Source organism: Corvus hawaiiensis, chromosome 16, assembly GCF_020740725.1.
Source record: "Corvus hawaiiensis isolate bCorHaw1 chromosome 16, bCorHaw1.pri.cur, whole genome shotgun sequence".
Lineage (NCBI taxonomy): Eukaryota > Metazoa > Chordata > Aves > Passeriformes > Corvidae > Corvus > Corvus hawaiiensis.
Genome location: NC_063228.1, coordinates 857539 through 884943, shown reverse-complemented (window position 1 = coordinate 884943; position 27405 = coordinate 857539). Strand labels below are relative to the sequence as shown.

Genomic DNA, 27405 nt, shown 5'->3' with positions numbered 1-27405 from the left:
TCTGATAAAAATACAGTCCCAGACAGCTCTTCTGTGGGTGTCTATCTCCAGCACTCTGAAATGCATTGCTAGTTGAGTGGCTTTGTTCTGAAATACACAGTTCACCCTAGGCACCAAAAGGACATTGTGCCTCCTGCATTTACGTCTGAAACCATAAGTCTTTATTTGCTGACTCATGGCAGCATGGAATTCCTATTGGGCAATCCTAATTATATCATCGTAGTATCAGCTATTACATAAACCATGTGTAATGGGGACTGATACAGCAGGTTAACAGGTCAGTGAAGGCAGGGCCATTTTACAAAGCCAGCTATGTATCTTGCAAAGAAAACCTTGTGGAAAAAAGCTATGGAATATCATCAAATGTAGCCCTGCAAGAGAGCAATGGCTTCTCTTTAAAATCACCAATAGTAAGATCTATAAATAACCAGCATAACATTAGCATGGCTGGCCCCCAAATAATCCCCCTACCCTTTTTAATGTTAAATGACAGCCCAGTGAATATGGATTTTATGCTTGAACTGTTTGGTTAAACCCATAAAGGCATCCATTCTCATTCAAGCGAGAGGGGAAAAAAAAACCCTACCCAATTACCCATTGCCCTGTGTCCTTTTATAGCAATACAGGAATTTCTCTAGATAATGGATGAAAAGGTTATCAGAGTAGAGAGAAAAGGTGATTTTTAACAGAAACGGGATTAAAAGAAGATTATGCAACATGTGTGTGGAATAATAAACTCCTACCAAAAGGTAACAATCGCTGTGCTCCAGCACAAGCTAACGAGCCCAGATTTGTGAGATCGGTGTCATCCATCCCTCAAATGTTCAGGAGCCAAGGCAGTTATTGGTTTAAAGGCAGTCATCAGGTCTTCCTTGGGCTGGCTGACTGCTGCAGCCTGTGGGGCAGAGCCTGGAGAGCCAGGGGAGCAGAGCAGCCAGGGGGCAGGTGTAGCACAGGCTGCCAACCCGCGCTGCCACGGCTCTGTGCTCTCCCCGCAGACAGCGCGCTCCTGACGCACTGCTGCACGCCAGGCACAGCCCCACTCTGGTGTGCACTCCCCTTCTGCATCACTTGTAGCCAGAGCGACTCCTGAGTGATCGAAATCATTTGTGACTCTGCCTTCTAGCTGAGTTTTGAACAGAACAATAAACCTTTGTTTGCAGGGTTTATATTTTTAAAGAAAAGCGCTGGATAATAGCAAGGAAAGCTACTTATGAAGAGAATTCGCCATCTCTAATATCCTTCAAAAGCTTTGTGCAGGAAAAATTCGCAAGCAAAGGGCAGCTGGATTTTTGGTTGTTCAGTAACAGATTAATAGGCTTAGAAGTATAAAACAAAGCCACTCTTTGCAAAAAAGATAAATAAACAAAGCAATAAACAATTGCAAGAGATGTTCTAACCCTAAAGGGCTTACTTGTCATAGAAGTAAAATTTTCATTACCCACTGTGGGATGCTCCAAAGCCCACTGACATCAGGTGAAAGCCCCTCTGATTTCGGTCAGATCTTTGGGACAAGCACAAACACTGCAGGTTTGAACACAGAGAGGGATTCTTTGCATTCCCATACCTCGGCAGGAAGCAGCGTGTAAGAGTAAAACCTCTTCATCTTTGTTACCAGATCATCATTAGAAAAAGTCACATATTCCACAAACTTCCTGTTCAGGAGGAACCAGTCTGACCCTCCATCGACTGTGATTCCTTCTGGGATCTTGCGGTCCCCCAGGCGCCACATGTGTGTATCACACTCCAGGAAGAGCCGATCCAGCCCTTGCTTTCGGATGAATCTGAGGGAATACAAGGGGAGCCATTAAAAGTTGAGTTGTATTTTGTTATTACTGGGAGCTTTATAAATAAAAAGCTACTTTCTCAAACAAAAAAGGGTCAAAATGTCACTTGTTTGTATTTCTGTTCTACTCATAAATAATGTAGAGAGGTTTAATAAATGATTAATCAGTTATATGTTCAGTTACAGAGGCAAAGATCAACAGATTGCTTTTAAACATCATTTACACGTTCTGCTGTCCTAAGGCTGTGCAGGTGACAGAGCTGTAGGGCAGGAAAGTCCATAACGTTCATAAACTCTGAACAAACCACTGCAGAAGAACTGCAACATGAACAGGAACAAACACAATCTGTGTGAGAGGCTTCTCTCTCTACATAAATTCAGTTTTTCAAAACCAGGAAAATGTACATAAAGGTAAAATGACCAATTTTCTCCTATGCTACTATTTCATTAATTTTTCTATATGGATATAGCCAATTAGGAAGAAATACCATTGTGTTGGTCTTTGCTGTAGAATGAGCAAGGTTGCTCCATTTTCAAGTCTCTGGGGAACAGTGTTTTGTTATTGCTGAACCATGAATAAAAGGAGCAACTGCAGAACTGCAAAGTTATGGAAATGCATTATTTGAGACCAATATAAGAGAATAAAAACTGGGAAATCTATCTGTGTTTGAAAGCACTTTGGCCTGGATGCCCACTCATGTTTTGAGACTGTCTGATCCAGGTTCCTGTTTGTTACTCCATTTGGGAATGATTTCCCTGAAGGAGAAGCAGGGCAGCTGTGAATCAGCAGCGAGGGGGGCTGAGCACTGTCCACCCCGGCTGGACGTGAGCACTGGACACATCCCACATCTGAGCAGCAGCAAATGCTCACTGACCACCCACTACAGCAACCCCCAGCCCCCAGACCCCTGCGGGTGCAGGACCTGCAGGAGAACAACAGCACCTACAGCGAGAGGGGCACCGCGCTCCCTTCCTGAACCACACAGAGCTGTGCCAGGGTGTTTCAGGGTCAGCAAGCCCAGATGACATTTTAGTGGTCCTCAAACACATGCTACTGAAGGAAAGGGAAAAGAAATAAAAGTTAAGGAACAACAACAAAGCTTTCTGGAGTCCTGCATCTGGAAACATGAGCCGTAACCCCACAGGCCAACGCTCTGGTTCAAGTTCTATTCTACACCAATCAAAGAATGGAGATGCAATTATGAAATGGTGCATATTAATTTTCAAAAGGACCGTAAATGACTTCAGGGTCTATGTCCTACTGATAGCTGTGTCTCTTTTCACAGTATGAGAAGAGCTCCTCTGTTAACACAACAGTGCAGAAAACGTGTGAATGAGAGTTGAAAAATTTTTCTTTCCATGAACAAGTTTCTAATTTCATGTTCCATTATGAAGGATAATAGAAAAGTCTTGCAATTTTAATGCAGTGCTCTGGAATGTAATCTTCAAATTCAATATTTATGCAGTTTTCTCCAAATCAAATATTAATGTGCCTGAAACTTTGGTTGTTTATTTATTTCTCTCAAAACTAAATGCTCATTAGAGTTAATTATTTTAAGAAAAAGCCAGAACTTTATCAACTATATTTAAATAGGAACATAAAGTTCTTTACCATGAAGTAATTTCTTTCAACTGCCATCTCTACCAATTTATCACCCTTTACCCTCGTTTTCAAATAGAAGGTTCTTTAACTGCAATAGGAGCCCTCGAACAAAAAAACCACCTGGCTATTTCAAAAACTGCTCTACGTAGAAACTCCCTCAGCCTCAGTATGACGTGGTACAGCTCACAGCTCCCTGGTACTGCAACAGCTTCAGCCTGATTGTCTGACCTTGGCAGCAGAACAGCATGACCACACTCCAGATGAGAAGGTCCCAGCAAATCCTGACTCACAGCTTCATGTTTTCCAAAATAGTTGACAGGCTCCTTTTTCTCTATTCATGCACAGTTCTATGGTTTTTTGGAGCTAACGGCTTGGAAAAGCAAATCTCAGGATATGGAGTGAAACAAACCAATTCCTGGGAGTAAAACTGTTTTCACAACAAACTCAGCCCCCAAATCTTATACAACTGGGTTATTAGAAGAAAGTAAATGTACTTTCCAATCACTCACCCTCCAGCAAGGCAGCACAGCCCAACTGAAGAGCTGCAATGCCTTTGGAGATCTCCAGAGAAATGGCCCTTTTGCTTGTGCTTCTTGAAACCTTCCTAGAAACATCACACCAGGTTTCAGATACATAACTGAACCAAGGTATGGTTGGCCAAATACAACAGAGACTATTACCAGCTGAAGACAACTGACCTTTCTCCTAAGCTAAAACAAACAACAGGAGGAAAATAATGATGAAAAGAGTCAACCAGGAGAAAACAGAATTAAAGTAAGACTTGGGTAAAGAAAAGCATGCCATTTTGCCTCATTTCATAGAACACTCCATCTAAGACATCTTATGCTTCCCCTTATCAATTTTAATTCTTCCTAAAGAGCCTCCAGTTTTGAGGGCTTGGGATTACACTCAAAAGTAAGCAGGAAACACAGGATATTATGAAGGTGTGTTGGCACCTGAGCTCACCAAACAGACACTGACACAGGTGAAAGGTGCCACTGTGCCCTGACTGTGTGTGGATGCAGCCTCAGGGTTTACACAGTTCCAGAGAGTTATTTTCATATCTTGCTAAAAAACCTCTACTGCCTGCAGCATGTGGTCTGTCACTGAGTATAGATGTCAGTCCAGGCAGCTCACGATTGCAATCCATCTCAGGGAACTCCTCTTACTTTGTAGTTTATTTAAATATTTATAAATGCATTTCAGACAAGATTCTAGGACTGTGTCACACATAAAGCATTTGTAACTTGTGTAGCACATACTCCTCCAACATGAGTATAACACAGCTCAGCTCTAATCACATGTTTTAACTGCTAATAAATATTGTTGCACAGTCACTTAATATCAGCAAAAACATCACAATCAAATATCCTCCTTTTGGATAGTTTTCTCCAAGGGACAGTGCAAACCACGGAAACTTGGAGAGACCCCCGCTCCTGAATGCTCTCCTCACACAGTTGTAAGTCAGAGAGTTTGCTGTTTTCTGAAGTTTATGAATGAGTAAAACTTCCTAAAGTATCAGAGGCTATCAGCTTGCTAAATGCCACTTATCAGTAATTTCATCACTAAAAAGTTTTTTTCTGGAAAATATATTTTTTAAGGTGAAAAGGTTTCTTCCTAAATGTTTCCTGCTTCTGGCCTCTTGCCTAGAGGCCTCCCATTGACATTTCACTGTTAACCAGGTGCACCTACCCAGGACCTCATCGTCATTACTCAGGATTTAAGAATAAGAGCTATGAATAAAAGTTACAAAACACCAGCAAAACAATTCATCACGAGTCAAAAGTCAACGTCAAAGCAAGAATCTGTAGAGCCAGGAGCCCCACTAGCACCACGTCCATGTTTCCCTGAGTGTATGTGGACAAGCTCTGCATGCTTTGACTTTATCTGCTCCTCTTTTAATTGTCTTTAGACGAAAATTTGAGGAAGAAAGTCGATTTCAGTGCGAAAAGTCAAGTAAATATTTTTACAGATGAGAAATGTGAGAGTCACTTGCCAGCAGTGTTTGCACAGCCACCCTGGGAACACTTACCAGAGTCAATCAGTTGGGAAGCATCAAACAGTAATTTGCAGTTTAGGTGACCAACTAGAAAGTCCAGAACAGTAATTTGACAATCTTGAGTGTAGCAGTTGCAAGAAGTAATTTGTGAGCAATCTCTAGGTTACTGTACATCTCCACAAACCAGGCACTGAAACATTCTTTATAATAAGCAGATTCATGAATCCCAAACCTGTGCAGAGCAGAACCATTCCCTGCCTGCTCAGGGTAGAAATCCTGGCCTCCACTGAGCATGCTGGGTCCAGCTGACCCTGATTTCACTCCACTTCTATGAGGAACTCTATTCTGCCAAGGGTTAAACAATATTTACAACATCTGAAATAATTAACAATTGGCTATTTAAGCCAAAAGTCTGTATGGTACCAGATACTCATCTGTTTTTCTAAGGATAGGATCTTGCAGTATGTTTCCTGAGACCTCTTCCTGCCATGCTGAAAGCCTCCAGGGCTGACCCCCCGCTCCCAAAATGGAGTTGAAGCTTGAAAAGGGGAACAGTGTCAAACAGAAACAGTACCTACTTAGTCTGTCAAGATGAGGAAGATTTCTACCCAGTATGATAGGCATCGTGTGGAAAGCACAGAACACACAATTCCTGCTGTTTCAAAAGGCCTTGAAAATAATTCTCAGTACAGACAGAAATGATGGAAGGAATGAGAAGGAGAAAGAATAATTGTAACTTGCTTCTCAATGTGCTTTAACTGTGGCATCCTAAATACAAATCTTACAAGGTCAAAAACGTTACGAGGGCAGAATTCTTATCTTTTGTTAATTCCCTTACTCAGAAGGAAATATTTAAACACATTACTATCTCAACAAACCCCCTAAGCTTTAGGGCCAACGCAGAAACAAACATCAACAATACCAGAAAGAGCTTCTCTCTTGACTGAATTTGCTCTACTGAGACTGGGCTTATTTCCTGATTGGGCTTCAGGAGCAAAAGCCAAAGCCATAAATAAGCAGACAAATTGAAATGCTTTTAGCCGTTTTGCCCACTGTGCTAAATGCTCAGGAGTTACCGCGGAACACAGGGAAATGTTACCTTTAAAATGTGATTAGTGTTTGTCACCTGTATCTCTGCACGTCCCACAGCAGAGCTCGAGGGGCAGCTGAGCACGGAGGGTGTGCAGGGGAGGGAGGGCCACAGCTGGCCCCTGGGAGGACAGGGATTTCCGAGCAGAAAGCCCAGGTGACACAGCCACCCAAGAGCTGAGAGATGCAGCTTGTGACGTTTGTTCCTGGAGCTTCTCTGGGTCTGCACAAGCTGCACTGCAAGTCATGGGAACAAGCAGGTCTGCTGGAAGGATTTTTTGACAGTCCATGTTACCACAGCTGTTTCCAATGTATGTTTAAACACTTCTGTGTTCAGCATGCAATTAAACCTGGGGCAGACTACTGCTGCCACACACACGGGGCAGTACAGAGTCCAGATCATCTACAGTGCAGCAAAAACGTAATTTTTTACGTTTGCAGTAATTTGAGTGTCTCTTTCAAGATACAAGTTCACCTTGAAATATTATGTTCAATGTGTCCCTTCTCAACCAATGGCATCTTTATGGAAGTCAAGCAGCCATGGCACTTAGGGTACTCCACATGAGATGCTGTTGAAAGCTGATGAATACACATATTTTATCTGGTCATTATTCCATCTCTATATGGACATGATTAGACTTCCCAAGCTTACAAAAGGTACCTCATATGCTATATGATGTTTCTGCTTCTTCCATATGTAACATTCCCAGAATACCCATTTAATGCTTTAGTCCTAGCACATCTTTGCACTCAATTTAGAAGAAATTTCTCGTGATTCTTTCTTCTTCTCCACCTTTTCCTACACATTAGCTTAGTTTTGAAAAACTTTACTTTCCACCTTCTCTCTTTTAAGGGAGAAGTCTCTTTTTCAGAGAAAGTCTTAAAAAGCCTCAATATTTCTTAGTGTTTTAATGTCGCAGGCCAGGGAGCAAAATGAAAAAAAAACCTCTAAAATTCTTTTAGTTGTAGGAAACTCACAATGTCTATTTTTTGCCATAATGACTCTACTAGGAATTGCCTTGTTTTGTCAACAGTTCCATGCATTTCCTTGTGAGCATAAAGCTTGAGAGAGACTTTCAAAGATTTTCCTGTGGGTTTCTTCCCACCACTCTTCACTTACACAGTATCTTTTAAGCAATACTTAAACAGCTTTCAGAAGGTCAAAAATGAAATGGTTTCCCCTCACCATCAGGAAGGCCACAACTCAGGTGATTCTGTTTATTTTTATACTAAATAAGCAAAACTGCAAATGATAGTATGCAGACAAGTAGCATGAACTCACCACAGACAGACTCAATGATATGAAACCTGACATTTTGCTATCTGTTTGTCTCCAATAAATGTCTTCTCTAGAAGGTTTCTTGTCTCATCTCCTTTCTAGTGACTGAGCGCAAGTGTGAGCCCCTTCTATAAAGGTTTTCAAGCTACCACATCAGGCCACTGACCTGTGGGTACACCAGGGCCAACATCATCTGTGCAGCTTAAAATGATGTTCCCTGTCATAACCATTCTATAAAACACCTCAGGAGCTCAGATGACAGGGCACAAAAGTTACTGTTCACATGGCTGCAAATGAAGTGTGCATCTCAATGTTCTCAGACAGCAGTAAGATTCCTGATTATTTTACCAGTATCTCAATTTTCACCTCCTTCCTAATTCATCCTTGCCCCATAAAGTATGGCTACTTCAAACCTTCTCACTGAAAGCACCTTCCTGAACCAGTGGATGATCTTGCTTGTACACTCTAAGAACAAAGAACATCCTACTTAGTCCCACGTCAAGACACATGGCTGGTTTTGTTTCTCTTTGCACTGACAGCTTAGAGCACTGTTTTCTAAAGCCGAGCAGAAATAAAAGCCCTACAAGGAGGCAAATTGTCAAGCTGAAGCAGTAAAGGCTTTATGGCTCCCCTAATGCTTAGCATAAAGCACTAAGAACATTTGGAAGTTAGCTGTAATGTCTGAATTTTTGAAGTGCAGTCTCTTTGCACAGAAGATGCATGTTGCTATTTCAGTTGCTACACTTCTCATGCAACTGTGGGGCTGAACTGCTTCCAAGCAAAAAATAGATCTTAGTCCATGTGCTCCAGAACACTCAAGTGTTCTAAAAATCTTAGCAAAAAAAGTATGAGGCTGAGGGTAATTTGTGCCAAAGGAACCACCAGATGTGTTACATGAGCAGCAGTGCAAGTGCTGCGAGGACGTGCAGTTAAACTACTCCAACACCAGCGATAATGAATCCTTTTTTTTCCCTAGTATTTGGGCACTTACTGGGCAATTCATCAGTGTAATACACAACAGCATTTACTGTGTGATCCATTTTCCTAACTGACCACCACATCCCCATCAACCCTGTGTACAGCACACCAACAAACAGCATGTGCCACTGAAGAAAAAAGGCACCTCTGAAATGGGGGTGGGTGCAACAGATGTGTGCCAGCAGTGGAGATTTTGGGAACATGCTCCAGTTCTTTGGAATTAAGGTTTCTCTAGCCTCTGAGAACTGGAATGGGATTGTGATGCTCCTTGGTACAGTTCACCAACACCTCTAAAATTATCTGTAACCCAGAAGCCAGAAAGGGCACAAGACAACTGCAAAGAATAGCATTAATGAGGAGAAAAAACCAGCAGAAGAAAAGAATATGGATACATACCAAACTTTTAAGGGCCTTTTCTTTAGCTGTTTGTATTTTGCCTATGAGCTCAAGATTCCTCTAAGATCTAACAGCATCCAGCCTTCACAGCATTTTTACACTGCTCCCAAATGACTGCTGGGGAAAGGTTTCTATGCAAAGTCCCCCTTCTCCTGCCTGTCACTGAAGATGTCACATTTGACTGTCTTTCTATTTTATAATACATCAGCCAGGTGCTGCTCCTGCCAAAAAAGAAAAAATCTTCTGCGTATTCCGAATTGCAACAGCTTATACAACCACCAGGTTATTCACTTGCTTTTAATAGTCTAAGACACTGAAAAGAGGAGGAAATGTGTTGCCCTGTTGCCCACTAAGCACTATGTAATAACCCCAGCCACTGTGTACAATTTCATTTCATACATCCACCTCTGTCAGGAAATAATGCTTCTCCAGCTGAGTGAAGGAGCCATTTTCATGTCCATTCTCTCTGCTGAAGCCACTAAAGGAAAATCAGAGCGATGCACTTTTTCATTACTTTGGCATAACTAAAACAAAACTTAACTCTGTAAAAGGAAGCCTGGTTTCTCTCCTTATTTGGCAGTAAAACATGCACTAATACTGTGATGGCTGGAATACAAAGTACAATGTAATTGAGCTGTACAAGCATTTCAGCTTCAAGATAGCACTTCTAAACTTTCTCTGTTGTGTGATCCAAAGACTATGATGACTTAAAATTAAGAGTTTTCAGTTGTTTACAAGGCAGACTTAGACAGTTGAAAAGCTTATTGACTAGGAACCATTATTCATCCATAAATTAAAATTGAAAGTATTAGCAAGGTTTATACACTGCTTTCAATTTGGTTTAGATGCTGTGCTCCTGTATCACTAGTTCACGTTTTGAGAAAAAGACCTTGGACCAGCTCAATCATTACTGTACACGGGGCAGCAGCCAGTATAGTCCAGTGTCCTCTCCCTTACCATGGCTTCAATTAGTTGTTTTAGACTAAAAATTCTGTTCCAGTGTGTTTTGAGATAGGATATCCTAAGGGAGTTTTCTTCTGCTGCCCAAAAACATGGACACTGGCCTGTGTTCTAAAAGCTGTCCTTTTTTTTCTTAACTTTTTGCTGCCAATCCTCGAGGCTGTTGCTTCTCTTCCAGACTTTACTAAGCTCTTGGCCATACCATTCTCTTCATGGGTATTTCTTTCCCCCTGGGCTGTGACAGGACAAAGCAAAGAGCAAAATCTAAAAACTGGAAAAATTAATAGAAAAAAATAGTCATCCCTTACTCTTAAAATGAGCAAGTCACTGAGTTGAGCTGTGGAAATTCCCCAGGCAAAGGTCACAAGAGGCTGGGACAATACTGTAAAGCAGCACCACATCCTCCTGCTCCCTGGGGACACTGGCTGTAGGACATGGACACGGGCTGACAGCCCAGGTGGGCCTTTGCTCTTGTCTCACCTGCCTGAGCTTGCAGAAGGTATTTCAGCCCAGAGGACTTCACCATTCCAACCACAGGGATAAACCTGACTGGTATGAGCACAGCTCACACACCTGGGCACACAATGAAAGTCAGGTGAGAGCTGTGTGTCAGATGGGGAGAGCAGAGGGTGCACTGACCAGTTTAGACAAGACTGACTCACTCCAACACTAAACATGAAATATCAGGCTAGAAATCTTCACTTAAAATATTTCTCTCTCAACAGGTAGATGCGGAGCTGGAAATTCACCCACAGTACAAACAGGAGATAACTACTTTTTGATCAGCTTTTGGAAACAATGGAATGAATTTTTACCAAACACCAGCATTACTCAGAGGCGTTTGCAGCTGCTGGCTTGAGTGTGTCTGCAGCTGCCTGGGCTGTGCAGGAGGAGGGCAGTCACTCTATCTCCCTGGTAGAACAGTTGGGGACGTGCCAAGGGGTAATGTGAAAGGATCCATTCATCCAGTGGTCAGCAGTGGGAGCACTTATGGGACGTGGGGATTAGGCAACCATGGCAGACAGGGATGGCAAATCTGCACTTGTGTCCCAAAGCATGTTCCCTGATGCACAGGGAATTTATGGTAGAAATCCAGGAAAAAAAATAAAACACAGTGACATCTTGTAGTAAGCTAAAAGGTATTTAGTTGTTCATACAAAGAGAACCATTGAATTACTAAAGGAGTTTGTTATTCCTGTGATGGAAGGACAAGTGGCACATTAGCTCATTTCATTATTAAATTAGTATCAGCTTAGTGTGTTTTAGTGATCTAAATTGTTCTGATCCAGCTGAACTTGGCATATTTGAACCAGCCTGATGTTGGTGTGTCATCATTCATTAGTTATTTTCCTTAGCCAGCTCAGGGAATTTGAGAAGAGTCAGGTGCACCAGAGGAGCAAGGAGGCATAAGAGACCGGCTGCTTCTCCCTGGTTCTTCCTCTCTCACTAACTCTGCTGTGGATCACTATTGCCAGCTAGAGCTCAGCCTGCCAATCACTCTGACACTCTGCATTTCCCAAACCAGGGACTCTCCTGTGAAAACTGTTGACTTGGCTTTAAATATTACTCCTCACGAGATTATTTTTTACTACCTGCTATAGAATTTCTGCATGCACAAGATGAATGCTTGTGAGGACTTAATTTAAACAGGAACATGACAGAATTGATAAATCTAGTGACAAGAGTAAGAACGGCCAAGAAGAGAGAGAGCCCTGTGAGTTATCCTGTCCGCCTGCTGTGCTGAGCACACGACTCAGGGTGTCCCATTCTCTGGGTACACTTGACATTTTACAGAATAAAGGGAAGACCCGGTGACCCAAGCAGAATAAAACAGTATTTTTAGGTGCAAAGCCACTGGGACTCAGCATATGGAGTTGCTGGAAGTGCAGTAGGACTGATGTTACAGTACAAAACTAGCGAAAAAGAGGAACAGCAGAACTATGAATAAATAGGAAAACAGGACCACGGCAGTCAGATGGGAAAGTCCTTTCATGTGCAGAGGTTGTTGAAATCTTTGGAAGATGGTGTTTGGTCACTGCTGCTCCCTCAAACCACAGTGGCAAGTTTAAGTATTACTGATGACTGGTGGGAAACACAGCACATTCTCTTCTCCCTGAGACCCGTGCAGGGTGAATGAGGAAGGATTTGATTCAAGGACCTCCAAACTTTAGTAGATTGTGATAAGCTCCAGCCACTATCGTCACTCTTACTGGCATTGCAGGCTGCTACAGGCTCCCACAGCCGGGGCTCTGCCCATGCCAGGCTTTGCTGCAGACCTCAGCTAACACAGGTCTTGCTCACCAGAGTGCCTGGGGCCACCTGGGCAGTGCTGGAGTGGGGGGCAGTTGCCACTTGCTCACAAAACATTGATCTGCGCCAAGTCCCCATGAGCAAGCAACATCAGTCTGCTTAGTGCCTCTCTCCCCACAAAAGCATCTTTGGGAAGAAGTCATTCTGGAAAAAAAAAAACCATCCTCAGGAAAGGGCTTCCTCCTCCTTCCCTTCTCTTTCCTGGACTAGGGATTTCTTCAGTCAGGTAGTGCTGGAAAACCATCGCCATACAACAATTCTCAGTGCTTTGGTTAAAATAGGGTGAGGAAAGGGCCAACTCACCTTGCATTGTCCCTCCCATGTGATTTCAAGAAGTTCATATCACGGTATCTGGACAGGAATGCCACGAGCTGATCGTTTGTCCTGCAAGAGAAAGAACAAAAGGTGCACAAATCACACTGTGAAAACCACTGTGTCTAGAGCAATTGACATACTTATTGTTCTCATTTGGGGACCATTCTCAGATTCTGAAGGAGGTGGTTCCAAAAAACCTCCCATCCTGCTGCTGGACTTCAATGACTCCCTCTGCCCAGGAAAGCATACTTGGAAGGAAGCACAGCTTTTTTTTTAACACACCTTAACAAATTTCTTATCAACCCTTGGCAGGTATTTTAAGCACTATAACAGAGTATGTATGAAGTAATACAGCTCAACACCTGTTAAGTATGAAAATCCAGCTGCAAGATGACTGCACTGATAGTCCCATTTTACACGCTTTGCCAGACATTTCCTAGGGAATTTGGTTCAGTATCTATTGGCATTTTATTTGTTTTCATTGTGTAATAGAGAAGAGGCCAAGGTTGGAATGCATAAAGCAAGAGAATTCTGATGTCAAAAAGGCAATATAATTAATAGGAACAAAGGAATTTAGAAGGTTAATTCCAATTAGTATGACAGGCAATCTGACACCAGCATTTTCAGCATTTCAGCTGACATGTCCAAGAATGTATTTACGCTTGACAGCTTTTGTGGTCTGTTATTTCTTTAACAATGGAGCAAAAATGTCCTCTATTTATCTAGGTCAGCATATTTAGGAAAACGGAATAAATCACATTAAAAAGATCCTAATCTCCTGGATAGCATTCAAACCCACAACCTTATGGATACAACGCCCATTTAAGCAATGGTCTGTAATGAAGTTGATGGCACAAAACTCAAGATAAAAGAGCTGTCAATAGTACTGTATTTTGAAAACATTCCATTATTATAAGCCACAGAAAACCAAGTTAAACCTGAATGTGTTTAACTGTACAAAATGTGTTTAACTTCTGGGGTCAGGCTGCAACCTGGAAATGTTATCAGCCAAGTAAACCATTTTCATAAACTCACTGATTTTATCCAGACCAAATGAATTATCTGTCAATCAACCATCCTGACAGACCAGGCCCTGAGACCCTCTTCCTTTACTCCCTCATGTGAGCTGCAATACCTCCCAGGGTCAGACTCTGCATCTCAATTTGGCAAACTCAGAAACTGCTTTCTGTATAGTAAGCTGTGCAGATTTTCACATTTGCTGCTCCAGTGACTCTCCATCTTACTGGGATGAATAGGCATTTAGTGAATTTACTTAGCAATGCTTCCACATGAAATGGTTTCAATGGCTGACGTCTTCAAGTGAGTTTCTAGGCAAAAGCTGGCATGCAAAGATGATCTTTAGAAATATAATCAAGTTTGGAAGTGCTTGAGCTTTAATTTCCTTACAGGATAGAAAGCAAATCAACCAAAGTAACAATCCACACCACTCAATAAAACATCACCATTTCTAGATTGCTCACCAACCTGTATTTTGCTATTCAGCAGTACTCTACCAAGTGTATTGGGTATTGGGGCTGCCACACAAACTTCTCATTGCTTCTCAGATTTTAGATAATTCTTATAAATGTCCAAATAATGCTTAGTTCTCAAAGTAATCAATAATTGACATTTTCCCTCTTCTTGAAAACATTGCTGTTATCGTGGTCCTACTTTGAATATTTTTAATTGTTTGTTTTAAAGAACTCATACAGAGTTTTACTCCTTCTCAATTAATGTGCTTCTTTTCATGTGTTGACAACATGGAACTAAAACATCATAGTTCCATTTGGTAAAACTTTCTGGTTAATTGACATTTAGATTTATGCAGTCAACCAATTCCATGCTCAGCATGGCAGCACACTGAATTTCTATCAAGCTTTCATTCAAAGTGCTCCTTCTGGCCCCAACATCGTGAGGATGCTGCACATCACCTCTGACTTATTCCACCAGAAGATATTAAGAAGAAAATCAAAGGTATTGAACATGCCGTATGTTAATGCATTTGTTAAAATCCTCCTCACCTTTCAGAAAACTTTGCCTTCAGGGGTGGATTTCCTAAATGCCTCTGGCACAGATTCCTGCCACACTTCACACAGAGCAGCAGTGGAGTCTCTGCCACGGCAGTGCCTCTGGCACCAGCTATTTCCAATGCCTCTGGCACTCCTTTGGACAAAGACTGGAGACATGGGCCCATTTTTTCTCTAAGTGAGGCAATAGAAAGCTGAGATTTTCAGCTGAAGACATCACTGGGAGCAAGAGCAACTCACACTGCCAAATTAAATTCTGCCGTAGCTCCACAAATTTCAGGGATAATTCACTGAGCATAAATTTGGCACAAAATCTTTTACTAACTATCATGGTGAAACAGAAAAGTAACAAGTGCAACAGAGCCTTCCTAAGAAGGAAATCAAGTCATGGGGAGAGGGAGGGTAGTTCATGCTACTGATTAAAAATACACTGATATTACATACCACATTCCTACCAGTTTCCCCAGCGTGTAACTCAGCACGAATACAGATGGAGGAAAAAGCCCTTCTGCAGTTGGTGCCTGAGGCTGGGCCTGATGGATGCATCCACACAGCTCCCACTTCTATTTCCTTTTGCTATTAAACTCACTTGGAGGGCAAGGCACCAGGGAGAAGGATTAGTCAGCTGGTTACCTCTATCATTAGCAGGGAGGGAGGGTGGTGTGAGTGTAGAGAGGCTGGGAGAAAATGGGCATTTTCAGGTGTGCAGCACAGGGAGAAATGCAGAACTGATCCTCCAGTGAACTCTGAGTGTGGAGAAAGCCTGTGCACGTGGGAGGGCTGCCACGGGAAGGCGACAAGTGAAGAAGAGTGATGGGAAACAAAGCACATTGGAGTTCACTGCTGCAGATCTGGTGTTCAGCAAGGGCAGCTCTGCCAGCTGGGACGGGGGTGCCCCTCTCCCCCAGACCTTTGCCGAGGTCACCTTGGTCAGGTCCTGCAGCTCCCCTCCTGCAGCAAGGGTGGGCAGGGGTGGTGGGGGCAGAGCACTGTGCCCACCTGCTGAGATGCCACCCAGCAAAACTCAGCCAAGCCCCCGTAGGGCTGGGCTCAAGGATGGCAGCACTCGGCTGGGCAGGCAGTGGGGCTCCAGAGGCTGCAGAAGTGACTCAACCCACGGCACTGCTCAACTGGGGACGTGGCTGAGCCCCTGGGCTGGGGCTCTGCTTGGGGTTAGGGTCAAGATTAGAGTTACAGGTCTAAGGAAGAGAAAAAGGGGAGTCCTACATGCAGAAGGAAATTCAGAAGGTATTGCCAATGCAAAGCAAAGTCTGCTACCAGTGTTTCCTCATGAGCAGCCCCTGGCCTGGGACTGAGGAGTCCCAGGGTGTGAGCAGGCAAACCAGGCACTCAGTAAGCACACACACATGCTGAGCATGGCAGTAACTTCAGAATATGGCCTGAACACTGGGGACTGAAATGAAAAACTGAAAGAGAAACACTGACTTTGTGTTTGCACTGTCTGAGCACGCTGGAGGGCTGTGCAGAAAGCAGCACAAGAACCCCTGCACACAACCACGGCCAGACACTGCCCAGAACAAAGGGCAGTGCTGCTCTTGCTGGTTTTAAGCAAACCCTCCAACCCTGGTGACTAATCCAAGCAAAGAGCAGAGATGCCCTCAGTCTGCAGCTGTGAAAATAGATTAGGAAAGTCTTTGGAGAATATGAGAAAAGGAAAACAAGAGATTGTTACTTCTGGAAGATAGTGATGGCTAATAAAAATGTTCTTGATTCAGCAAGGTACTTTAACTCCTGGGCAATTTCAAGGATGTATGGAATAGCAGACATTTCAATGGGATTATTAGAATGTCAAAACCTATACAATTGAGTAACAATTTGGCTAAGTTGGATCAAAAGTTCAGAAGCTTTTGGCAGCACACAGGTATGGAAACAAGATGGTTTGATTCTGGGTAAGAATCAGATGAAGGAAAGAGAACTGCTCTGAGTTTATTAATTATTTATCTTGATTAACTTAGGGCTATCTAATGACAAGCCTGCTGGCTGCTGCACAGGAGGAGTGAGTGCAAGGAGGGGATCAGCCCTGCCTGTGGTGAGCAGCAGTGGCAGCAGTTCTGCTTGCTGGGGAGTGCTGGAGAGGCAGGCAAGGATCACAAGAGCAGCTGAACAGGCACAAAAAGAAACACAGAGGCAAAAGGGTTTGGGAGAATAGGGCAAGGAGGCCAATGTGGTTTGAAGCAGCAATGAAAGCTCTGAAGCAAGGATGATGAAGGCAAACATACAGCCAGAAGAGAAAAGTTAAAACTCTTACAAGTTCTCCCAGTGCCCAAAGCTTTGGTATTTCCACCCATACCCGTCTGACTCATCCCCACAGTTTCCTTTCCCAGGACTCCTGTGACTGTGTGAAGGCCCAGCCCCACAGAACCCAGACCTACAGCAACCCCAGCAGCTCTTTGCCAAGAAACTGTTTCTACAAGGTCGCTTATAGAGAAGGGAAAGACTTCAGAAAAGAGAACCAGAATTATGGGGCAAAACTCATCTATTCAGAGTGAAGCATGATATTAATGGTTAATGTGGCTAAACATGGTTAAACATGCAGATGTGCACACAAGAGCCTGGAAGTGGAAGAACTGAGAGCCTTAAATTCTGCTATCTTCTTTTCAATAAATTCTTATAATGATGCTTAAGCTCACTGATTTCAGTAAGTTATTAATTTCATAGTCATTAACCCAGAATATCAGGACATGCCATCACTACCAAGCCCCCGTGGCAGGAGAGTTCCTTCCCTGGTTATCCCCAGCCCGGGGCTATCCCTCTCCCTCCACGTAAGGAGTGCCTGTGCTCAGACTGGCTCCCCAGGCTCTGCATCACTGCAGGGCACAGAGGAGCTGGGGAGGAAGGAGAGCAGCCCAGGAGCCAGGGAAGGGCTGTTGCCAGGTCTGGCACACACCTGCACAGCACCCAGTGCACTCTGGAAGCTGCACTCCCGTGTCTGCTGGGACACAGCAGCACTCGTGGCATCTTCCCACCCCAGAAAGGGACCCTGACCTGCTCTGGCCCTTCCACCAGGCCAGCTGGCACACATGTGGGCACAGCACGTAGCCTTACAAAAGGATGCAACAGATGAATTCAACAGAAAAAAGCAAAACGCTACAAAACCTCCTTCTGGAACACTACCAGCAAGATGATCAACCACGCAAATGCAGCATGAAGAGAATACAGGAAAAAACCTTGCAAGGTTCAGCTTTCAGACCTTAGATAGGCAGCCTGACCCTCTCACTGATGCTCTCAAGTCCTCCTGCCTCTCCAAAGGCAATTTACTGCAAGGGGAGGCTCAGAGGAGCCTGACCCAGGCTGTAGTAAGAAGAAAACCCCAAACAAGTCTGCCATCTAAAAATGCAAAGAAAGGGGAAGGCTGTATTTAGCCTTTGCTATCCATCACAGAACAGAGATTAGCACGGCAGGCCCCTCTCAGCAAAGCTGATTCCTGTAACAACAGTTGTTCATAAAATGTACCATAAAAATGAGAACAGATATAATTTCAGAGGCCAACTGCATGAGGAAGGCTCTGGGTGACAGTTAATACCTCTGCTTTTACAACAGTGTTGTCTTAAATGGTTTGTTTTGTCTTTCAAGTCAGGTTTAAGGGAGGAACAAGATAATGGAAGGAAGCTATTGCCTCAGCAGCTGAGCTCGCTGCAGTGCTCGGGAGATGAGAGTTGTGCTCCAGCACCAGCGCTGCCATCTGGGCTGGGAATCCACACCTGTGTGTTTCAAAGTGTCAGCCTCCTGCATTTGGAGCTGCAGGCACTGATCAGGCATCACAAGGGATGCAGCTACTCTCAGTGCAGCTTTGCCAGGGCTGTGTGATGCTCCAGACGTTCTATTAGCAATACAGCCCCCTTTGCTGTACTTTCAATTACTGCTTCCCATTCAACCACTGTCGGTTTCCTATGGAAAAGAAAAGAACTAGCACAGTCAAAAAAGAGTGGAAGTCTTTTTTAGATGTCACACTGCTGAATAAACCTCCTCCCAGTGAGAGTACATAAATGCCTGGGTACAAAGGAGATCTACTGAGAGAAAATAGAATATACTCCATCGTCTGCTTCCTGAGCCACTCCACAACCTATTTTCTATAAATTCAAGGCTTCAGATAGCATTTATAAAATAAATAAATAAGCCCACTGCTGAGAAGCAGCAGCACACGCTTAAATGAAAATCCTAAAGAGACCTTATAAGAGAATTCCACCAAGGATTAATGAACAAATGTGATTAAAACTATCTACAGCTCTGGACTGCTGCCAAAACGCTGCCAGCAGTATTTGATATGTAAATACTTAAAACATTTGCTGTGTGTACTGCCGTTGATGCAAAGCATCTATAGAGAGTTTCTCCATCTAATTAGAGATATTGGTTTAGCAAACTTTGGAGTCTATAAAAACCCTCAATGTCTCATTATTCTTTTAAAATAGAATATTCATTTGTTTGGAATGTTTTGCAGCTATATCCCATGAAACCCTGAAAGGCCTTTAGCTAATGACAAACTCCAGCCCTGTATCAGCTAATAAACCCTACAGCTTTTATGATAATAAAATTCTCACTGCATGCACTCATTAAAACTTTGCAACTTGTTGCTTTTTGACTGTCTTTAAAATAAATATTCACTGGGAAAAAAGTAAATTACTCAATTTCCAATTATTTTATAGCACAATTTCAACATCAGCACTTAAAATCTCATCTCCAGGGTCTTATCAAACACACCATACAATGGTGCAATCACTGTGTCTCTGATCTGGTGAAGCACTGAACAGCATGTGCTGAACTATGGCACACTTGGAGCTCTCCCAAAACAATGCAATTTTCACACTGGACTGTCACAGATTACTTTATGGGTAAGGGTCCCCATGTCCACGTGTTCAGAAGCAGAATGTGCAACGATTACACACGAGGTGAAGAGCTGAGAGCTGTCCTTCACCTCATCTTCCATCTCTTGGGTGAACAAGTACATTTATTAAGGAGACTTTTCCCAGGAGGCCAATCCAGTTAGAACTCAGATTTTCCACCTCTACCACAGATATGTCACCAACTCACCACTGTTTTGAGATTTAACTCACTGGTGTCTACAAAACATTTTTTAACAATCCCCTCAGTCCCAGAAGTACCTTTGAATTGATCCTAGGAATTCATTTGTCTGTGACAATGACATTTTCTCAGCATCCCTGCTGCTGCAGTAAAAAGTAAATAAGGAAAACACTACCTTTTAATACCATGTCATATGCAGCCCTTTTTCTCTGATTTTAAAGCCACTATAATTTGCAAGTTACTGTATTTTAGAGTAAAACTATGAAATGCATTAAGGTCGTTTTCCTTTCATAAATTTAATTGTATGCAATTGCTAAGTCTAGATTATTTGTATGCTTAACAACAAAAAATGCACTGAAAAATACTTGAATAACAAAAGCTTCTGAAGCACCTTCCAAATGTGCAACTGCACAAGACCTGGTACACATGAAAATAATCAAAGAAAATCAGCTACGTGCAGGATGACTTACTCCCTAAATAAGCTGGTATTGATGCATGCAGCTCAGAGGTATTTTGCTAGAAAGGAAGGAAATGTTTCACCCTGATTTGTTAAACAATTTTCTATTTATTTTTCTATTTAAGTTTATGAATCATCAGCACATTACCGCCATTATTTATTTTTTTCATCTTGCTAGCCCAGAACCTGAGTCCCTGACAGCCTTTACTAGAAAGACCTATAAGTACCTATTTCAAATAAATATTTTTAAGTAAAGGCAGAGACGTGTGTCTAACTTCGATAAGGGCTAGAAAACTTGTTAAAGGTATAAAATATAGTAAAGCAAAATTCCTCTCCCACCACATTCACAAGAGATGTCAGTTTAGTTGAACTGCATGTATGAAAAAAATGCTCATTTTTATCAGTGCTGGCAAAACCTGTTTATCAAGTCTTGCTGGCATTCGCATTATTCATCTTTGGAAATTAAAATATTGCAGATTACTGCAGAAAAAATACAGCAATGTGGGGTTTAGACTCTTCAACTTACACTCTGATCTAAAATGTTAGCATGTTTCGATAAGTAACCCAGAGATTCACAGAAACAGTGATTACTCAGCATCATGTCAGCTCCAAACACAGAATCACAGGAATGCTTCATTTGAAAAAGACCCTTAAGATCATCGAGTCCAGCACTGCCAAGCCCATCACCAAACCACGTCCCCCAGTGCCACTCTGCTGACCCAAGGTGCCAGCCTTGGCGAGCAGATTTCCTCCTGGCATCAGTGCAGGTCACGTTCACAGCAGAAGTTTCTGTGCAGGGCCTTGTGAGAGCTGTTCAAGAGAGGGAGCTGCCACATCTGCCTGGTCCCCTCTTCAGCATGCCTGCCTGGAGCTCAGGCAGTTTGTGCAGTCATATGATATATTATATACTATATATTGCATATTATATATTATATATAATATATTGCATATTATTATATATTATATATTGTATATTGCATATTGCATATTATATATTGCGTATTATATATTGCATATTATATATTGCATATTATATATTATATATTATACATTATATATTATACATTATATATTGCATATTATATATTGCATATTATATATTGCATATTGTATATTATATATTATACATTATATATTGCATATTATATATTATATATTGCATATTATATATTATATATTATATTATAGCTTGTTCATCTCTGGCACATTCACAGTTTGTTTCCAAACTGTTTGTTTTTGGCCTTTGATCCCACCAACAAAAATCTAAAAAAATTTTTAAAAAAATAGCCTAACATACAATCTTCTGTTTTAATTGTTGTTCCCTGGTAGGATCATTGGTTAAATATTCCCAGCCCTGCTGGGGTTAACAGGCTGGTAAAGGATGAGCCATAGGTGTGTTTGGAATCTCTTTTGCAACATCCCCCAGCATTAGAGCGGAAGGTGTCTCCCTCTGGTCCATGGAGGGTCCGTGGAGGGGCAGAGGTGCTGCTCTGGAGCCGTGCCAGGATCCCTGGCAGCACCAGCTCAGCTCTGCCCTCCCCTGAGCAGCACCATCAGTGATGGTTCCTGTCCATATTTGCTCTCCATGCACCTGGCAGGCTTCCAGAAGACAAGCCAACAACAGGCACCGCTCTGGTTCAGGCTGAATTCTCCCCAAATTGGTGATACAATGGAGGAGAAGCAGCAGCACAGGCAGGAGCAGGTGAGCCTGCCCACACCAGGAAGAACTCCTGGGAAACTCCTCACACGCAGGCAGAGGGGCTCACACAAAGCACAATGAGGCCAATGTTCCTCTTAGTCACTTTAGCTGACCTTCCACGAAAAGCTGCCACTAACACTTCAGTCAGCAACTTTCCAAGGTAGCTGTGCTTAGGATAAATGGAAAGAATTGTGATTTTCATGGTAAAAATGCACCAGTTAGGTGGATGACATCAACAAGTCCAAATGTGAATATTTTTAACCTTTTTCTATTAAGAGTGTAAGGACTGATTGAATGCAGAGTGTGGAGCTAATGAACACACACTATCTGCTGACAATTTGGCACAGGAAGGCTGCTTTAATATCACACTGTCAAAGGTCTATCACATTTTTCATTTCCATCAATAAGGAACCTGAGCCTTGACGTAAATGATCATTTTGACAGACAGTGAGCAGGAAGCAGCAGTGCACCTGAAGAGGTTACCTACACAGCTTCAAGCCACACTGCTATTTACACTGAGACACGTCTAAAGAGGATTCATGCCCAGAATCTCTAAATTTAATGAGGTTATTTACTTAGTTTTAATCCTGTAAGGAAAAAAAAAACCAACCTCTCAGCATATTTCTATTTAAAAACTTTTATGACAATAAGAGCTTTCTCTCACTAGAAAAAAACCTATGGAGTGACAGAAACATTGGTAAATGCACTTTCTGCCCAAAGTGCATCTTTGAAGAACCCAGTACACAAATTAACCACATTTTCTCCCTTCAAATATTTTTAGTACCTTCAATAGTGAGTCAAGCTCCCTCTTGCAAGTCCTTTAATCAATGAAAAAACCCTTTTTTCTATCCTCTTTCCTACTGATAAAGCACTATGCAAAGGACTTTACTCTGTTTTCATATCTGTAATGCTCCAAAATCAGTGCAGTGCACTCAGTTCATGCTTGTGTAAGCCAGAGCATAAAGCCAGCTCTGTGCTCCTGGAATAGGCTACAGGAAATCATAACAAAGGCTTTGTGGTGTTTCCCAGTTTAGAGGCTGTGAAAATGTGTTGTTCCATGTGTGACAGCATGTTAATAGATGAGAATCAGCACTGTCTTCCTCTCAGCCTGAGAACTGCTCTGTCTTTCCTTGCCTTGTCTCATGGCAGGTAATTCTCCATAGGAAAAATTCCTGAGCAACCATTTCTTTCTGTAAGGCACATCCATTGTGTCAGCAAAGGTAATTGCTGCCAGTTACTGCATGACTTCTAAAGCTGGTGAAAAGCATTTGCCAAGATAATTTACTTTTCATGAAGTTGCCTTTACCTGTTATTATAGCAACAAACCATTCCGTTTCTAACCACTGCCTCAGTGCAGGGATCAACACAGAAAACTCCCACATTTAACTACCATGGCCTCTTGATGGGCCACGGTCCTGTGGATGCCAGCATATCACTTGTGAGGATGCAGCACTACAAAGAGTTAAGACAGACAGGATTATCCTATCTCACAAAAACATCTGAGTCCACTTAATATCTGCTGAAAAGTATCTGAAAAGAAGAGTACTGAAATATTTGAATAACCAGCTGTTAATACCCAAGGATATTTAATTATTAAAACTAAACATGATATAATTTTAGCTTCATAAAAGCACTGGGATTTTATTTAGTACAGAATGATGCTCACTGCTTTGTGTTTTTCCAGTGTTTGTCTGCTGCTGCATATTCATGTAGAACCTCATCTGCCTACACGATACATCCCATTTTGATGAAAACAATAATCACTGATTAAATAAGCAAGTGGAGTGAGCTGCAGAAATGATCAAGTTCATTACTCAAATTAGTGAGACTTTGTATAAAAAGAAAAAAATCTAGATATTGGGCTGAATAGGATCTTTTTGTTTGTTTATACCATGTATATTTTACATGGCATAGTTTATGTTCAGCAGTTTTCTTCACCATGTCTAAAATTAAATTATCAAGAGTTTTGCGCAAAAAGAGAAGAAATTAAAATCAAATATGAGCTCATATTTAAAGCAACCATTCACTTCATCCAATTCATACATTCCCACATGCATCTGAAATTTTATTTGTACAAGTCAGTAAGAGAAATGATTTGCTAACCGTTGAAAAATGATTTGATAGTTGTTGAGCAATTATAATCAAAAATGCTCGTTTTCTTCCAAGAAAGTGGGAAGAAAGAAACCTCCTTCACCCTGCTGATCATGGCAGAGCTGTGCCTGGTGGAGTCTGTCAGTCTGGGGGTGCAGTCCTGCTGTCCTGTCACAGCAGAGACCCTGCGGTGTCCTCAGGTGTCAGCCCTGAGAGCAGATGGCTCTTGTGGTGCAGAGGGAAAGAGGGAGCTGGGTAACTGCTCTCCCCATCTCACACTTGCTAAGGAAAAGGCCAGAGGGAATATACACTCATCCAGCGAGCAGCTTCAGTCTCCTGGAGTGATCCCAAGGGAGCAGGGCTGGGACTCCCCTGGCACAAGGTCCCTGTGGTGCTCTCTGTGCCAGGGATGCAGCCCAGGGCTCCTCACCCACCCGCTGAGACCCCGCTGCTGAGGCACTTTCACAAACTCCATTAAAAGTGAAGTGAATTGTTACAAACCAGGCCTTTCCTGAAGCTCCTCCTGGACCTGCCACTCCCTTTGATCCCTGAGCTGCTGAATCAACCTGTCGGAGTGCATCAATTCAAAGGACCAGAAGGGAAAACAGGGAAAACGGGGTCAGGCTAATGGGATTTAACATTAATTCTGCACCAAGCCTGAAAAGATGGAAGAACAGGGCCTGGGGGGTGAAAGGGATAATGAACTGAGAGTTGATGGAAGGAAACTTAATTGGTTTTAACAACAGGTCACATTTTGTTACCTTTATTTGGGTTGAGCAGTGATCTTATTTTGACAATTTGTGCCAGGTGATGACTTGTCCTACTCTTGGTTGGGACTGTTTTTGGAGCAAGTCAGTGAAGAATGCAGAGCTGGGATATGAGGCACACGCAGAGAGGGTGTCTGCAAGGGGAATGTACAGATCCACTAACTGATGTAACTGGGCTGCTGAGAAAACAGCTGGGAGGGTGGGAGGCTGATGTTCCTGCTCACTGCTGTGCTCAACAGAGCTGCAACCAACACAGTCTTATTCCATCAGAAGAGAACCAGTGGTTCACTTCAGCTCAAGAAAAGACTCTAGAAAAGGCATGTGAACTTAAGTTAGGCAGTCTGCCACCAGTGATCTCCTGGCACTGCCAAGTGGACAGGCTGTGACCTGGAGCCATGTCCCAGCTGCCTCTCCCCTCCTGGGCTGCAATGGCTCACAAATGATTCTGCAGGCACTTTGTGATGATACCCAGCACTGGTATCTCTTGACACACCACATGTACCAGTTTCCCACAGAGAAGAAAGATCAGGGTGTTTTAGCCTTCAGCTGTAGCTCTGCAGCTGCCACTGCAACATGACTTGAGCCCCACGGGAACAGCTCCAGTGCCTACACAACAGCAGCTGCACAGGGGTTCAGCAATGACACTGACCCTCAGAGCAAGCAGAGCCACGGTCCCTGCAAGCCCTTGCCATGGAGATCATCTGGAAGCTGCCTTGCACCTGACTGGCACCATGCATCCCATCAGCAGAATACAATGATCTGAGCCGCTGCTAAAACATCTGGGGCTGCCCCAGTTAAAGCCAGAAGGTGACACAAATAACCAATTAGGATTTATAGACCTTTTAGCCTTCAGCTGCCCCAAGAATGCATTGTTGCAAGATGATCTGCTAGAAGTGACTTTGGGGCAGCAAACTTTTAAACCAAGACTGACTCTGAATTTGGAAAAGACTTGGCCCCGAACCAGTTCCTAAAGTGGCAAAGAGTGCAATTATCCTGATGAAAGCCTAGGGATGCTCGTGCCTACAGCTGGTTCATCAAGTAATGCTGAGTGATGGATATAATTAAACTGCGTGCAGCAGAGTGGAATGTGCTACGATGAACCATTTAGGGCCTCGTCCCCTGCCATCAGCCTGGAACTACAGATGGGCCAGTCAGGGGCTTTCAGCACTGCTGTTTATACAGAGAGATTCAGAGGTATCACACAAATGCTCTGGTAGTGCTGGGCAGGACGAGCAGAAGAGTACTCAACTGCAATAAGGTGCAACTGTAAAAGCCAACTAGTCCCTGATTCTAGCTGGGACTGCACAGCAGAATGCAGGTCTGCAATTTCTGCACTACCAGGTCAAAGCTTCCACAGTATCTCAAGGCACAAAGTTTTGACCACTTAGTACTAGTCAGGACTACAAAGAAAAATGAGAAGAAGCTTTAGCAAGAGAGACACATTCTGCAGCCCATCCCTGAAGATGAGGAACACCACACACAGAGGTGCCCTACTCTCCTGTGAACCACCCAAGCTCTGCAGCACTGGACACACTCACAGATCCTGCATTTGGTCTACAGAGCTGTGAGAGCTGAAAAAGCTTCAACCTCAAATACCATTCAACTCTTACAGTTTCAAGGAGAAGAATTTATCTATTCATCTCTCCTTCTCCTTCCTACTTCAATATCACCACTAAAGGACTGAATCAGAACAACATTTTGGCTCACCCTTTAATGGCCTTTTGGTTCTCAACTATTTAAGAGTGTCTTGGGAAAGGTATAATAGCACATGTTGTGTTATCTTCACTTTGAACTGCCACTAGATATTATTTTGCAGCTGTTTTATTGTAAGTGGCATCCTGAAATCTAAACAAAAGAGTGTCTTAATGTCAATTTGAGCAGGTTTTTAATTTCCTGAGAGTATTCAGCGAGACCACGAAGGAAGAGCAGGTTTAAAATGCAATGCCATAATAGGAAAGTTTCCCTCTTTCAAGCACTTTTAGCTTTTGGAATTGACAATGATTTCACTGAACTTTCTGGGAAAAAAAAAACAAAAAAAGACAAAACACAAGTGAGTTGAAGAGACATGAACGTTTCTGCTCACAAATCCAGGTAAGCATCACAAGGACCTGTTTCTCTGCAGCTTTTGTTACCCACCTCACACTTAATCCACAGTAAAAGCCTCTTGGAGCAAAGTTGTGGGAGAGCACACAAGAGAGAAAGTCCCACCTGGGAATTCCCTGACGATCAACATCCCACCAGAGCTCAAACCCCACTGGAGCTCCCTGCCCAGGAGCACAGTGAGCAGCTGAACACCATGGGCAGGGTTTGCCAGTGTGGGGCAGCTAGTGGGGAACTCTGCTAACCATGGATTTAAGGTACAAGAGCCATTCTGCACAAAGGACTCTTTTCTTGACTCGGTCACCCCACACCATTTGTCTGCAAAGACAAGCTGTAAGTGAAGAACAGGTTTGCTAAATATCCCTGGAGCTGTGAAGGAGAACTACGGAGCTGGTGAGATCCCTCCTGCTGCTCAGTGCCTTCCTCTGCCCCACCTCATCGCCTCACAAAAATACTGTTGCAGGCATTGCTGTAGCATCCCGAAGACAGAAGATGCAACTGTAGCCTGG

At 43.0% G+C, this 27405-nt stretch overlaps 1 protein-coding gene across 4 annotated transcripts in view; it reads right to left on the bottom strand.

Moving 5' to 3' along the window:
• XYLT1 (xylosyltransferase 1) overlaps positions 1-27405 on the bottom strand; it is a 170914-nt gene that overhangs the window by 27490 nt on the left and 116019 nt on the right. For all 4 annotated transcript variants that reach the window (XM_048320694.1, XM_048320696.1, XM_048320693.1 and 1 more), the window contains 2 exons: positions 12704-12784; positions 1568-1784 (listed from right to left, as the gene is read on the bottom strand). In XM_048320694.1, the coding sequence (XP_048176651.1) occupies positions 1568-1784; positions 12704-12784 (298 nt within the window). The remainder of the gene's footprint in view (positions 1-1567; positions 1785-12703; positions 12785-27405) is intronic.